Genomic DNA, 16,235 nt, shown 5'->3' on the forward strand with positions numbered 1-16,235 from the left:
TTAGATTTGTTTTTTTATTTTATTCTTCAGTCTTAAGGTGACATGATACATTTGAAAAAGTCAGCTAATGTCAATATATATATATATATATATATATATATATATATATATATATATATATATATATATATATAACAAAATAGAATAGCAAGGGAGAGAATTGAGAGAATTTGGAAAAGGTTCTGTTTTCCATGTGGAGTAAAGCTATAACTGTGCTCTCGCTCTCATCCTCCACCCTTAACTCTGCCCATCAGTTGTAGGTTTTGTTGTTATGATCAGCTGTGATGAGCAATTAATGAAGTTGTGTACATACTGTGTATATCTAATATATATATATATAATTAATGCTGTTATGGAAAAGCTGCATTAAAGCTGCTATAAAATGATGCGCAGAAACACAGCTGAATAACATTCACTCTTAATGGAAGTGGCAGACTGAGGACTGGATTCTAATAAAATATATAAATATTTTTTTTGGCACAAGCAGCCTTGAAGAATACTATGAAATTGATTCTTTTTTCATAGATCCCACAAATCAATATCAGATGCACAAAGATTCAAATGATATTGAATGCGCTGTCTTTGTAACACAGCTTTATCAGCCATGTCAATTGTTTAGCTTAAGTGATATACAGTGTAAATAAAGAAATTGGCTTATTCTCAGCCTTATAAAACCTTAAGTTACACATATATAGAGTTTAACGCTTATTGACACCAAATGTTCAAAGTTATTGCAAACACAGTTACACACACTAACCTGCAAATACATCTTTATTACACGGCACATGGAGATGTTGCCGTGAACAAGATGATCAGCAAACTACCAGATGTGCAGCCCCAAAAAGTGAGGTGCAGCAGCCACTGTGCAAAAAACTACAAACCTAAAGGAAAGTAAGGAGAAAGGCTTATCCAGGACCCTTTTATGTGGATTGAATTGGCTTTCTGGATATGACACGATGATTTTTTTGGCTCTTTATAGTTCTTTGATTTAATAAAGCCTGAAATATTTTAATCTTGTCAGTGAGAAATAAAGACAAGGTATATTTTCTCTATGATATTAATAATAAAGACTTAAAATTATAGATTATGCAACTTGCATGTCCAGAACAGCTGAACACTGGTCACAAGACCACAACCCTCCATATGATTTTATCCTTATAGAGATCAAACTGTGGTGCTTTGTGTTAAAACACCTGACTTGAGTGAATGAGGTCGATTTATTTTCATAGTTTAATGTGGTTTTCGCACTCTTTGAATGTAATTGCAGGACAAGTTGTGCTTAAATGTAGCCATCAGGACCAGATCTCACTCCCCAAAGTGTTTCATCCTCCTGGACCTGACGCTGCGATCCAGGCGCTCGATAATCATCCGCTTCAACAGATCGATTTATCTGCGAGCAGCTTGTCAGCACTGACTTCCACCCGCTCGCACAGTTAGCCACACCGCAGCTACAACCGAGAAAAACCCACCATCCACAGCCATGGCAGATCCGAGAGTACGGCAAATTAAGATTAAAACTGGCATCGTTAAGAGGTAAGAGACTCTTCATTCATATATAAGTGATTTAACATGCCAAGGAAGCTACTGATATTAGCTACCTCAAGCTAAAGTTAGCAAGCTAACTAGCTTAGCCGGGCGGACATGCGGGCTCGGCATTGAACCACGCCGCGCATGGAATGCTGTTTGTGGGCGAGGTTTATAACGTCACTCCGGTGCTTTCGCGCGGCCTGTGATCGGTGTATAAATGGCTACGCAGTTTTCTTTTGTTCTGTGAGCGGTGGCTACTCTTGATTCTTGTTTGTCTTAGCTAACACTTCTGGCTTGGCAGTGCCTGGTCACTGTACTCATGTACACTGTAGTCATGTGCTTAGTGTGTAGTGTAGCGGTTGCTAGGTGTTAGCTAGTTAGCTGCCATGGTGCTAAGATGAAATTGCCTTTTGGCTCCTTTTGCCTGCTTTGTTTCTCCAACCGTCATGTTTGCTGATGTAAGAGGTCACTGGCATCTAAGGCCATATAGGTAGTTTTATATTATGGTGTTTTCTTCATTAAAAAGTGGTTGTAAACATTCTCCTCCTAGTCTGAACTGATGGTTTATGAAGAGTCATGTCACACAATACAAAGGGAAAGTCTCCATCATGTCCAGCTGCTGTTAGTGTTTACTGTCACTAAACCCATCATAGGAATATTATACAAGTTATAAAATATCATGCTGATGATCCTTGATTGGTTTTTAGTGATCCAGTGGAAAAATGTGTTCTATTATCTCTGTAGACAGACAAATATTTCTGGTAAATCTTTCAGCCTTTACAGAGTCCGATACTTACATTTATCTTATTTTTGATTATTTATGTATCTGATATTTTGAAATAACAGCTAAAGAATACTTCAGTATGCATTTGGCTCTCACAGCATTTCATGAGCTACTTTCTGCAAAAACTGAAGACCTTGATTCAAAACTATAAGGTTGATCAGCTCAAATTAAAGGATTGATATGATATAGATGAAAGATTAACATGGAGAATGTGGCTCCTGAAATGAATGTGAAGCATTAGTAGTTGTAAAAACAGTGGTGTTACAGAGTGATGCTCCTTTGACTTCATAATTAATCTTTGTGCAGAAACACAAACCCAACAGCAGCCAAGTTTTTTTTATGGTGTGCCATGAACGTACCCTCTGAAGTCTGTTATACCGTCACAATAGTTTTGTGACAACCTTTTTTTAATGTCAGTAAACTAGATCAGGGTTTCTCTCGGGAATTGGTAAGTGGTTTATGTCATTAAATAGCTGCAAAAAAACCTTTGGAGGACTATGACACATTTGCGAAAGGTGGAAACACTAAATTTATGTTTAGTCGATTATCAATCAACTGATTAATTAATTGACTGTTTGCTTCAGCTGGAGATGCGATCCAACACCTGATATAGTGAACGATTGAACAGTAATGATTAGAAATAGTAAAAAGGACTCTTACAGGACAGTACAATAAGGAAAGGAATAGGAAAACAGAATGTCGACTCTAATAAATTTGTTTTGTACACGACATCTGGGCCAAAACATGATGTAAGACTTCTCAAGCTCATCATCCAGGTTAAGCCAGCCTAATAATAGAGTTGGCATCCATGTCTAAATTTGTACAATGGGCAGATTTACCATGCTGGAATAGAAAACACTAGATATTATGAGGTGTGGTGGGGTAATGGGCTCAGTATAGTAGCGTGTGTGATGGTCTGAGAGGATCTCTCGTCGATCAGGCAGACCTCTAATTCCCTCCTGTCAGTGGTGATAGTGTAATGTGCTATCGATTGTGTTTTGATGAGGGTCAGATTGCTAACAGGCTCCCCGAGGTGGTAATGATGGTGGCTGGATTTCCCATAGAGGATAATCTCACAGCGGCGTGTCCAGTCAGTGTAGGAAAAACAACAGTACAATAGAAGTACTTTGCCAGCCAGCACTGTGCCTGACTAGTGTGCTGTTTGAGGTTGAGCATACCATGTGAACATAAGGCAGACGACATTAAACCCCACTTTATCCGTGCTATGAATGCTGTGGTGAGGAAATTAAGTTAATAAACTCATGACAACACTGGTGTAAGTGATTACACGGGACATTTTACAAGAACAGATAATTGTCTGTGATGCTTATAGTATCTGTAGTGTCCTGTAACGTTAGCTCTGTAGCCGAGGGGTTATGAGTTGCACTTACACTTACGAGCATCATGAAATAGACTGAACCAAGATGGCAAACTTTATTACTTCACTCCACATTGACAAGGACGGCGCCTGTCAGATTCTTACCCTTCACAATAAAAGCCCTGTATACACAGGTAACTCTTTACCGAAGGGAACTCAAACTCACTCAGAGCGTTTGCCAACAGACAATTTAAGAAAATAGCTTCCAGATCTTTAGAGCTTCTGCTTTAATCTGAAATTTTGCCAACTAAGCTCTTTGGCTTTTCGCTTTGACACCCAGTCACTCTCCATAATCTTGTTACGCTATAAGTGAAATCTGACTCCTGCTACTCTGCTGCAGCTGTACGGAGCGGACACTTTCAATTTATAATTATAGCATCCGCTGTCGGACTGAATAGTAATAACATGCTTATAATTTTACAGATTGGGGTTTTTACATTTGATTAACGTGTGTGCTGATATCCAAAAATGAACTAAATGGGGTTTTCTTTCTATAAAAAAATGTTTTTTAAATGAAACAGGACGACGGTGCAGGCTGTAGGGAAGTAATGTAATCAGTGCATGCTGGAACACGGTTTAACCCCAGTAACGCTGACCTACCACGGCACGCCTACTCTAGGCCAAAAGTACTACCTCGACGTGCATCCTTAATCAAGCTGTGAGGTTTCTGTCTCTTCACAATCTTGTGTCCCTCCCGTTTGGTCTCTTTCTCTTCTGTCTGCTTTTTCTCCCCCCGTGTCTTCCTCACTCCCTCCTCTCTTTTTATATATATTGGAGTTCAGAGGAAACCTGCCTGCTCTTTTAGCCAGGCCTATTTCCAGTGGCTTTTGCACATTCCAGTCAGTGCCTTTCTGCCCTAGCGCGGCGGATGCCCTTAATAAAATGACAACAGTAATTTGCCTTTGTCATTCCGGTCCCAGCACAGACTACATCGTGGCTCAAAAATACAGTGCTAGAGGAGGCGGCCGAATGTGTGTGTCGGCTGGCTCTAATTCCCTTTTTTTCTATTTTCCAGAGAGCTGCCTTTTCCATTAAGCCTGAGGTGGCAGGTCTATTTAAAACCAGCCACGACCCCACCCCTCGTTCACACAGCGCTCCAAGTCTGGGAGAAATAAGAAATTAACATCAGGACTGGAAGGGGAGGAATGGACATTTTGTTATTAGACTGTCCTTCAGTTTTATTCAAATTATTCCAGCCGTCCTTCCTCCATCTTTCCCCTCTCTTCGCCACCTTCTTTGACTCTAAACAGGTGACATCACTCACTCTGCATCAAGCATGAGAGCGGGAGGCAGGAGCTGCTATTGCATATGGTGCCTGTTTTAAAAGCTTCTTGATGGAACCGTGTTACAATGAGTGGTAATTGATGTAAAATATGACAGAGTGCTGTTGGCTTCCTCGGCTAAGCAAGGAGCGGTGCAACGCGGAGGGAAGGGTCTCCAGTAATGTGGCTGATTAATGAAGGATCGCTCACTTACGCACACACAGCTGATTTTATGAAAAATTAAATTTGTGTTGTCATTCCGACAAGCAGGCACAGCCGGAAAAAGACTATTAGTTGGGAATCATTATCAATAGCGATATTTTCAAACTCCATTATACCAATCAGGGTCAGAATCTGTTTAATAGATTTAGTTCCATTTGGCCCGTAATTGATAAATAATCAAAATTTATCAATGTATTCAGGCCCATTTTCACTAACAATCAAGGAAAAGAGGCCCATTTACCACCTGACTTGGTCCAAATTAGGGGCTAAATTGATGATCAATTAATCTCTAAAAAGAACTAGTAGTGTGTGTGTGTGTGTGTGTGGGTGTGTGTGTTGGAGGTGGATAAAGGAGTCACATAAGCACAGTGATGAGGCCTGAAATGGAAGGCTTGATACAGTTTGCAATGACAGCAAAAGGTTGTGTGTTTGTTTGGCCGCAGAAGAGATTCAGTGCGAGTTAAAGGTTGAACTCAACAGTGAAGGTGAATGAATGTGACGTGTTTATTTGACATGAAATCAGAATTCACTTTGCTGTACCGTAAGAATGATGAAGAAGAATCAGGGTTTAAGTGCTCTTCGTTAAATGACTGAAAATGATCCGTTTTCAAATGAACATCTGAATATTTTGGAAGAAAATAAGAATGAAATCTAAGGCAGCAGTGTTTTCTAAATGGCTCTGGCACTGAAAATCTGATATTATCTATACATTAGATTACAGTAATCCATCAGCTGATCCTTAGAAAGTAAATTGGCAACAATTCTTAGAATCAGTTATTTAATTCTAGTCTCATTCAAAAATCATTTAAGACAAATCAAATGAAAAATGCTACACAGCCTCTGGTTCTAGTTTCTAAAGTTGAAGGCTGCTTTCGTCTTATGTGTGACTGTAAATTGAATATTTTGGGGGTTTGAACTGTTGTACGCACAAATCTAGCCATTTAAACATGGGCCGCTTGGGGTTCTGGGAAATTGTTATAATTTTTACTGTCATTTTATGGTGAAATGTACCAAATAACAAATAAGCATCATGCAATTGAAGAAATAATAAGCAGATTATTCAATAATGGAAATGCAAATTATTTGCAGCCTACATTTAAAATACTAGATTTACTCTTTAATAAAATAGATTAGATTAAAATGTACCCAAATATTCCTACAAATATAACAGTATCTGTGTTCTCCAGTACACTTCGCTTTATTCGTTTTTAGCTAGCTTGCCTTTAGGAGGGCTTTTTCAGTTCATGCTTTAGGTATGTGGCTTAAAACACGCTGCGATTATTAGATGATTAATCAATTAGTTCTCAACTATATGAATATGAATGAATCACAACCTATTTTTGTAGTTTGGAAGAAGAAATGTCCACATTCTCTGATTTCAGCTCCTTAAATGTGAATATTTTCTCGTTTCTTTTCTCCTCTGTGACCATAAAACAGAATATATTTGGGATGTGGATAAAACGAGGCATTTAAGGAAGTCACCTTGGGCTTTGGCAAACAGTAGTTAACATTTACCATTTTCTGATATTTTATGGCCAAGAACAACAAATGAGCTTCATATTAACAATGTTCATGAAGCAGTTATCTCAGGTATTCAGGGCCATTTTTACGATATACCAATAGATGCTCCTCTTAGGAGCTTTAGGTCAAAATCTGTTGTCTAAAGCATAATTTAAGGCCGATGTCTACTTGGATTCCAGTATTGTGTGTAGCAGCAGTGAGGAGGAATGATGCGTTCGGTGGTTGTTATTGAGGTGTGTGTCTTACCATCCTGCGGGAGATGATCTCAGTGTGTCCCCTCAGTCAGAGGAGCGTTGGAGAGAATGAGGATAGATGGCCTTGTCTGTAAAAGGTGACCATCACAGCCTGCCTTTTCATGGTTCGGCTTATATTATCTGTCTGGGAGGCCGTGCATTTATGTTTCATGTTTGATGGAACAACACTGTGTCACTGCCTCTAACTATAACCTGTCTTTTCCTCTCTTCCTGTTCTTGTTCCTCTGCAGGCTGGCGAAAGAGGAGATTGCGTACAAAAATGAGGCAAAGCAGCAGGAGGAGAAGGTTGAGCGCCTGAAGGCAGAGGCAGGAGACGATTATGTCATCAAGAAACAGGTACGTGGGTCCTGTGTTTCGCTTCTTTGATCCTGTTCAACAATTATGTGTCTTAATTTGAAACCCTTTGCATTATCCATTTATCACCGACACTTTTCCCGTTGTTACTGACAGGGTTTTGCTCTCCTGTAGTAAGGAAGTGAATTCTATATTGGTGATTTGAGTACCCCCTCATTCATGTAATGAGGTCGGTCCACAGTGATAATGAAGAATTAGGTTTTGAGAGGAGAATCATTAGTGATTTTGTAATTTGCTTCATGCAGATGTAATTATATCATGTTACTTTAGTGGAGTTTGATAATTACTGACACATGCTGGTAATTTAGTGTCCCTAACCACCTCTCCATTCTGTCACTGCCTGCAGCCCTCCGTCACTAGCTCGAGCACTGCAGAAAACAATATAGGACTGATATATGCCTGCTGCTAGCTTTCTTTAACAGACTTTTCTCTGTTTGTGCAGGGTTTTTACACGTTTCTTCCAATAACATTTAGAATTTTTAATAACACGAGGACTAAGATGGAGTCATCAACTAACACAGGTGCAGTTCATGTCACAGGGATCTTAAGAAGAGTGTTAAATAAAAGGTGTGTCTCGTGTCATACAGTGTTTTTAGCCATGCTAGCAGGGCGGCTCTATGGCTGGCAGGTGGTCCATCTGTTGGTAGCTTTGGTCCGGACAGAAAATATCAAGATATCCTATACTTTTATTAATTTACTTATCCTCTTACTTATGTCTGTTTTTATTTGATTGTAATCATCAATCAATGAATCCTATGATTTAATCTCTCAGCAAAGCACTTTGGCCAACATTTGTTGTCTTTAAATGTTCTCTATAAATGAACTGACTGGCCTTAATAACCAAACATCTAAAAACTAATTGTGTTCCTGTCAGCCACAGCTGTGCTGTGTGTAGTGCTAATTAGCAAATGTTAGCAGGCTAACACGCTGAATCTAAGATGGTAAACATACCTGCTAAACATCAGCATGTCCGCATTGTTATGGTGGGGATGTTAGCATGTTGACGTTAGCGTTTAGCTCAAAGCACAGCTGTGCCTGTGTACAGTGCTGCTAGCATGGCTACAAGTCTTCTGCACTTTATGTAAGGATTTTACATTATTACAGTATTTATGAGTAGCTAAAGAATTACTTCATTTTTTTTCTCCTTTAAGACATAAATATTTTCAAGCAAGTGGATATCTGTTCTACACAGACCTTTTAGACATGCCTCCAAATTTAAAACCCCAAAAAAAGCCTCAGTGGACAGCACCAAAATGTGTGGGCATGGTCCACCAGTACTGCTCCATACTTCCTTAAATCAGATTTTGCTTCCACATGTGCCAAGCAGGCAGGAACTGCAGAGCAGACACCACTTCTGATTATGTTTACTGGTAACATTAAAATTCTCTGTGTGTTTTGTTTGTTCGTTCGTGGGGCAGCGGCTCAGGCTGAGCAGCCGGCTTGGCTGGTATTAAATGGGGAGATTGGGAGGCCAGATGGATTATGGTTGGAGATGAAAGGTCTGAGGCAGGATGGATTAGAGGTTTTTATTTTAATGGAATCAATACGCTGTAAGTGTCATCTTTATCCAGCATTGATGGGATCATTCCACTGCACTGGGAGGGCACCATGACTTTTCTCCATTTCAGCACTCCTTTGCTTAGTCTGGCTCACCTTGTCACATCTAGATGGCAACCAACCCGACTAGTTGTCTACTGTCTTTCAGCGTGTCAGTTAGCCCGCCAGCCTGGCTGCGTATGAGTTCATCTGAGTGTCTGTTAGTGTGCACAGCCGTGAAATGTACATGTGTGTAACGGTGCCATGTTTTGACTTTCCAGCTCGACAGAGGGCTAGGTGAGGAAGCATCTGTCATGAGTGAGTGTGTCTGACAGCGTTAGCCAACTCTTCTCTGCTCTTTAGGGTGCCAGCTGGGGGAATTCCACATTAGCCGCGGCTGTAAAAGTTCCCCAGGCTTTAACACATTTTCACTCCAGGCGCAGTAATACCTCTTTACGCCTGATCACAGTGCCCTCGGCTCAGGGTTTCTTCATTTATCCAGGTGTGCAGTCAGATTGAGGTGGTCCCCTGCTGCCCAACTCCCTGCCGGATCGATAACTCAATAACATTTTTCATACTGCTGGCTTGTTGGGAGATGTTAACCACAGCAGAGTATATGTGGGACACCCTGCACAGGAACAAGGTTACAGCAAAATGCAGCGAATGAATATGCCTGTATCTAGCTGTTTAAATCAATGCTCAATACTTGTTCGAAAATGTGTTTCTTGTTGGGGTTTTTTTGTGAACGCAGGTAATGAAAAAGTTGCAGGGGTAAGTCCAATTAATAGAAAGATGCTGATGGCACCCGTGTGGTCTCTGTGGTTTCAGATGGAGGTGTTGCAGGAGTCCAGGATGATGATCCCAGACTGCCACCGTCGCCTGACCATAGCTCACGCAGATCTGCTGCAGTTATTAGTAAGTAACACTTGGAGTGTAACCATAAAAAAACCTTGTTGATCTCACACCAGGACAAAACTGCACTGATTAAACTTGAAATCCATTTTTTATTTTGCTATTACTGTGACTAATTTACGGCCTTGTTGGAAAGCTACATGGTATAATTGTATTTGTGGGACATTATAGACGCATGGTGACAAAAACAACATTTTTTCATTAAATTAGCCTAAACCTCAGGTTGTATCTCACATAGAATTGGTTTTCCCTGCCATCAGAAGCTGTGTGTACACATGAACTAGTCCCCGGGCTAAGGCGTAAGTAGAAGAAAGTCTGCATTGCTCGTCATTTAACTGGTTAAAAGTTTTAAGTAATGCTGCATTAACTAATAATTTCATCCGGTAGGGGGCAGAAATACTAAAACAAGCTGACAGAGACACAGTTCCTGCATATTATTGTCTTTATTAACACAAATCTCTCAGAATGCCATTTTTATTAGCCACGCTTACAACAAAGCTTTAGGGATGGCAGTGCCATCGGTCCACCGCTGTGGTCCAGACTGAAATATCTCACTATCCACTGGATGGATTAGCACAAAGCTTTACAGACATTCATGGTTCCCAGAGGATGCGTCCTGCTGACTTTGGTGGTTCTCTGACTCTTCCTCATTTGTTGTTCTTAGTGAAACAACAACCAATGTACCGGATTAAAATAAAATTGGTACAAACATTCATGGGTGAGTTATGATCACCGTGACGATCACTTAACATTTAGCATCATCATCATCAAATAGTTTTTGTATATGACCAAATATGACATTCCTGTCAGCCTCAGGTCGTCTTTGTGTTTAGTGCTAGTTAGCAAATGTTCGCATGCTAACACGCTAAACTCAAAAACAAACTCAAATGGTGAAATTGGTGAACATTATTAGTGCCTAACATCAGCATGTTACCATTGTTATTGTGAGCATGTTAGCATTCTGATGTTAGCATTTCGATCAAAGTGCTAGCATGGCTGTAGGCTGGCCCCTAATGGTCGACCAAAGCATCTTAAGTTTTCATTGGTCGGTTACTCGAAGGGGGGAAAAAAAACCAACCTCAAACTGGATTCGGCAGCTGTCCCTTTTCATTTGGCCTCATTTGGGTCTGTTGCAACACGGAGCTTCTCTCTTGCAACACGGAAGTCAGGAACACGCCGTGAAGTCCACATGATGTACACTCCGTCATTGAGTCCGCAGCCGAAAAGCAGCCTGATTTCATCCATTTTGCCAGTTTTATAGTAGAAAAACTGATTTTATTGGTAAGTTGAAAATACAAAATGCAAGTGTTCTGTGTTTTTAAGGAAATGTTTATTTGTTGATTGAAGATTGTAAATGCATATATCACGTGTTAGCATCTGTACGCTAGCACCAGTGAAGGTTTAACGTGTGATTCTAGCCCGCCTTTGGTGCTAGCCAAGGAAAAGTTGATGGAGACGGGTGAGGGATGATGTTATACTGTGTTGAAATGAATTAATGTTCAGTTTTTAGCATTGTTGTTGACAGGTGGCTCACTTAGTACTTATATAGCACTTCTCTTATTTAAAACAGCTCAGTGTTAACAATGCTATGTGTTAACAATGCTACTTATACCAATCCTGGAGTAAAAACCATTTCTGATGCCCCAAAAAATATGCATGTAAATAATTACATTTATATCATAACCATGCAATGACTGGTTGGCGGGGGCAGCCCTAATCCATACAACCACAGTGTGTGTTAATACCTCCAGGAGTTGATATGGTGAGAAGCAAACATAAGCGTGCATGTCCCAGGGTCATCTCAATTAATGCTGAGCAGCAATCAGGCAGCTGGTGGCGTGAGTCACACCAGAGCTGGGTGGTAGGCAGTCTCACTCATCCTCCCTGCGTTCTACCTTTTTAGTCCAGCATGCACGCGCTCCTCGGTCCACTAGTGGCGCCGTCACTGCAGCCACCAGCACAGGAACTTGATTTAAAGACACCGACACCATGCAGTCATGTTAGAGTTGCACAAAAAAGTTGAGGACTTATTTTTAAGTAGCTGTAATTCCTTATTTTTTTGACAGAGGAGATGTTTTTTTTTTTATTATTATTTATTTATTTTATTTCTAAAGTGGCAATAAAACAACTGTGTGTGTGTGTTTGTGTCTTTTCAGGAAACAGAAGAGGATTTGGGCGAATCAGAGGAGTACAAAGAGGCCAGAAACATATTGGACTCGGTGAAGCTTGAAGGATGATTTCTGCTCTGTTTCTGTTCTCACTGTGAGCTTCACTCGCTCTAAATGTCCATTCCTTTCGTCAGGCCGTGTTTGCAAGCGTGGAGGCAAACTGAATCCATTCAAAGTCTCTGTTCTTGATGTAATTATTTCTACTGTTTACTGTTAACGTGCCACCACATTTCATCATGCCTCTCCTGTGTGTAAAATCCCACGAGAACACGATAAAACAGTTCAGTTTATTACAGTAGAGCACTGGAGGGTTTTTCTTAAGATTTTATTTGTCACACTAATACACAGTCTGATTTAACACACACACACACACACTTGTCTTTTGTCTTCTCTGCAATTATAACCATCACTGTTAATGGTGTGGGTTCACTGCTGTATTGATTTGAAGGCTTTCGCTACTGTAGGAGCTCCAGCTTTTTTTTAATGAAGTGACAGTTTTCCTAAAGTAATTTTGCTTTTCTTTTGCATCTTTCCAAGCTGGTTAAGGCTGCAGGATCTTTATTGCCTCTTAACCCTTGGCGATACATCCCAGAAAACTAACCGGAGACGCCTCGACAGATTATTTTCATTATTGAGTTAATCTTTTTGATTGTAAAACATCAGGAAAAAAAAAATCACGTGTTTCCTGAGCTTGTTTAGCAGCATATTATCACATTTAAGAAACTAAAGAAGTGAATATTTGGTGTGTTTCGCTTGGAAAAATGACTCAATCAATAATAAACTGATCTCCCCAGCACAAATACTCACTGGTGGACTTAATTGCATGTTGTACTCACCTGCTGCTGTTCTCCGAGCAGAGACATGGATTGTATGTTGGTACCTACAATAAAGACAGGAGCCCTTGGTGCGGCCCTGTCAGTCAAATGACAAATGTTGGTGATGGGCCTGAGTGATGAAGCAGCCTGTCTGCTGTCCCTGCAGCAGTTACATCTATTATCCAAATGGCCTAAAATAACGACGCCTTGTATTAAGGCTGAGAGAGTCCTTCCTAAATAGTCATACTAATAAATGAACTCAATTGCCAGACAAATTAAGGTTACATTTGACTTGATCCTTATTTTACAGATTTCGATAATTATCGGGATCACCCTAAAGTCTCATTACCGCCTTAATGAGGCGCTGCTACTCCGTGGCATCTACCCCGCTCCATCTCGTTAAGGAAATCGCTCTTCAATGCTGATTATTTTATTTGGAGGTATAATTATATTTCTTTCGGATAAATCACGGCCTAATCGAGTCCGCACAGAGGGCAGCGGCGCTAATTGAGGCATGATATGCGGCGGCGGGGCGCTACATCTGGGCTTATGTGACCAGGGGACCCGCGCAGGCTGCCGGCTGCTCTGAACCTGTAGTGGAGCTGCATAAGAAGTATTCCCATCACATAAAGGAGCCACAGCAGCAGTGGACAATGCGAAATGCCGCCTTAGAAATGCTGCATTCAAGCGTGTGGAAGGATTATCAGCAAAATGTACTTAGACTATCAAAATAAAAGCACTCATTAGGCAGCAGAAGGGCCTTTTTCGCATAGATGTTTCAATACTAGTGCATGAACTTGAAAGCAGCATTAAAATACACATTTCCAATTTATAATCTGATGGATATTTTTTTGTTGTTGTTTGTGTGCAAACTCAAAGGTCTCCTATAAATGTAGTGGAGTAAAAAGTACAACAGCATCTGTCACCAGTCTGAAATGGAAATACTCCAAAGTGAAAGTACCTCAAACTACAGTAAAGTAATACATGATTATAATAAAGCTACTGGTTTCTCAAACAAACCCAACTTCTTCAACCTCTTTGCTTCCAAGATCAGCAGAATATCTGGTGTTAATTAGGAGTGCAGGCCTCCTTAGATTAGCACTAAATGAACAGACTGACTGTATATAACCTCCATCTCCAGTCTAATGATATGAGGGGATGATATAGAACAGGAGACTGCTGGAAGGTATGTGGGCCTGCATTTACTCCAGTTCCTACAAATTATACTCATTTTATTTCCACTTCAATTCAGAGCAGAATATTGTACTTTTTACTCCATAACACTTAAGATTGTATTCATTTATAATGAACACATAGAAAACAATTCACACTAAATTAAACAAAGCTTAAGTGCTGCTTACATGTTAATTCATCAGTGATAATAATCTATTGATATTACAGCCTGTTTATATCATGTAAGTACACTGAAGTACATTTGCTTTATTTAAACATCTGACTCTTTATTCCAGCCCTGGTTGTGTTAATCTAAGTATGTTGCTGTTTCAGATTATCAGGTTACACTTGGTAGTAGTTATGTAGTCCTCATTTTGACGCGGACGCGGTAAATTGCCGCCTGCTCACTGCGGCAGATGCGTTTTCCGCTAAGGCGAATGCGCAGACCCCCCCCTCCCCTCCTCTCCATCCTCCTCCTCTTATTTCTGCCGCTAAACTTTGGGGTCCAACTTTTTCCGCTGGAGAAGACCGCTGTGGTTTCAGCTGAGTTGCATCTCCTCCTCCTCCTCCTCCTCCTCCTCCTCCTCCTCCTCTTCCTCCTCTTCTTCTTCTTCTTTTTCTTGAGCACAGTAACTTATTACTCCTAATCCCCTCAGACTGTCACCAAATCAGCTGCATGAAACAAGAATCTCATTTGTTAAACTGGGGCTTGTGCAGATGGAAGATCGATTGTTTTTCTCCTCAGAAATCTCTAATTGAGTGGACTGCAAAGGCGGATCAGGAAGAGGAAGGGGAGGGAGGGGAAAAAAAAAAAAAAAAGTCACGGTGGGCCCTGGTGGTGCGGAGGGCCTGTACTGTAACCGAGAGGTCACGGGTTCGAGACCCGCCTGCCGCCATCAGCTGGGACCACAAACATACCAGAGCCTCCATCCTAACACAACATTTACAGTATTTTACTGTTTTTATTAAAAGTCACTCCTCATCTCCACCACGCGTGAAAATGTCTACTTTCCACTCAGATGCGCCGCATTAACTCGCAGGGGGAGAATTTATTTGTCTATTTTTATTTATATCACGGATAAGATTGATGTGAGCGTGTAGGTGTTGGTGCTGGTGTGCCGGGGAGAGATGTGGGCCCAGCTAACTATGGCTCTGGTCCTTGTTGACTTTAATTACAGCCTCATCAAGTCAGCAAAGCCAAGACCTTCAACACACACACACACTCACAATCACACACACACACACACACACACACACACACACACACACACACACACACACACACACACACACACACACACACACACACACACACAATCTATTGACATCTAATGAAAAGCTGCATTTGAATTAGTGGAACTAAATATATTGCATCTAATAGGAAAAACAACGTCCAGTGAGAATAATTTGTCAAACAGCAGATTGATTCATACACAAAATAAACTAATAATAATAATAATAATAATAATAACTTGTGCTTTAAGTCTGCAGTGCATTAAATAAAATGTTCTATTATCCACTCTCTGCAAATAAAGTGTGAAAACGTGCAAGATTCAATCTCTACAAACTAATCTAGCTCCATAAATCGGATTACAGGCAGCCAGTGTCAATCAAAAACGTATTTATTTGAAAAAGAAAATCAGTTTTCAGTTGTTAAATATATAATATAAAGTTAAAATTAAAACATTAAATTAGTAAATATTTGTTTTGGTATTTTTTTGGCCCTTCCACAGTAAAAGAAAGAAAGTCATCATGCCTTTCTTGTTGTTTGGGTTAAATATGACCCGCTGCCACCAGAGGAGTCATTCACTTCTGTTTGTACAGCTATAAAAGCTCTGAGCTATTGAAAAGTCGTAAAACGAAGCGCTCAGTCCATCATCCCGGTGTGTGATGAGTTTGAATTATCCTTAGAGGCTTTCAGCGCGCCCGAGAAAAGCTGCAAAGAAAAAGAAACTACAAGAAAAAGAGTCATTTTGAACATAATTATTAGTCGGAACAACAAGAAGCGGTGCGTCATTATAATTCAGTCAAATAAACACATGTATGCTGGGCTTTATCCCGGAACACTTTGAATTAACATCGCTTAGTTCCAAACTCAGAGCTCTTAAAGTCTACCTCAAATCCAAAGGAGAGAAAAAAAAAGCCTTGATAGGACAAGAAATATCTCCAAGTGCGCTTCTTCTTCCTCCTGTGGAGAAAAAAAAAAAAAGACGCAAAACCTGAGCGCAAACAGGCGAAATCTCCTCCACATCCTCGGTGCGTCCGAGAGAGACTCCCGCACACGACTCCGCTGCTTCCCTCCATCATCCCTCCATCCCTCCATCCATCT

The 16,235-nt window shown here is 40.5% G+C and overlaps 1 protein-coding gene across 1 annotated transcript; it reads left to right on the top strand.

Annotated features, from left to right (window-relative positions):
* Positions 1–1,405: 1,405 nt before the first annotated feature.
* Positions 1,406–12,720, top strand: tbca (tubulin cofactor a). The gene is made up of 4 exons (XM_070850598.1): positions 1,406–1,533; positions 7,179–7,284; positions 9,667–9,753; positions 11,907–12,720. Exons 1-4 carry the CDS (start codon positions 1,481–1,483, stop codon positions 11,985–11,987), a joined length of 327 nt encoding a protein of 108 aa, XP_070706699.1. The 5' UTR covers positions 1,406–1,480; the 3' UTR covers positions 11,988–12,720.
* The last annotated feature ends 3,515 nt before the right edge of the window (positions 12,721–16,235 follow it).

Source organism: Pempheris klunzingeri, chromosome 19 (assembly GCF_042242105.1).
Source record: "Pempheris klunzingeri isolate RE-2024b chromosome 19, fPemKlu1.hap1, whole genome shotgun sequence".
Classification (NCBI taxonomy): Eukaryota; Metazoa; Chordata; class Actinopteri; order Acropomatiformes; family Pempheridae; genus Pempheris; species Pempheris klunzingeri.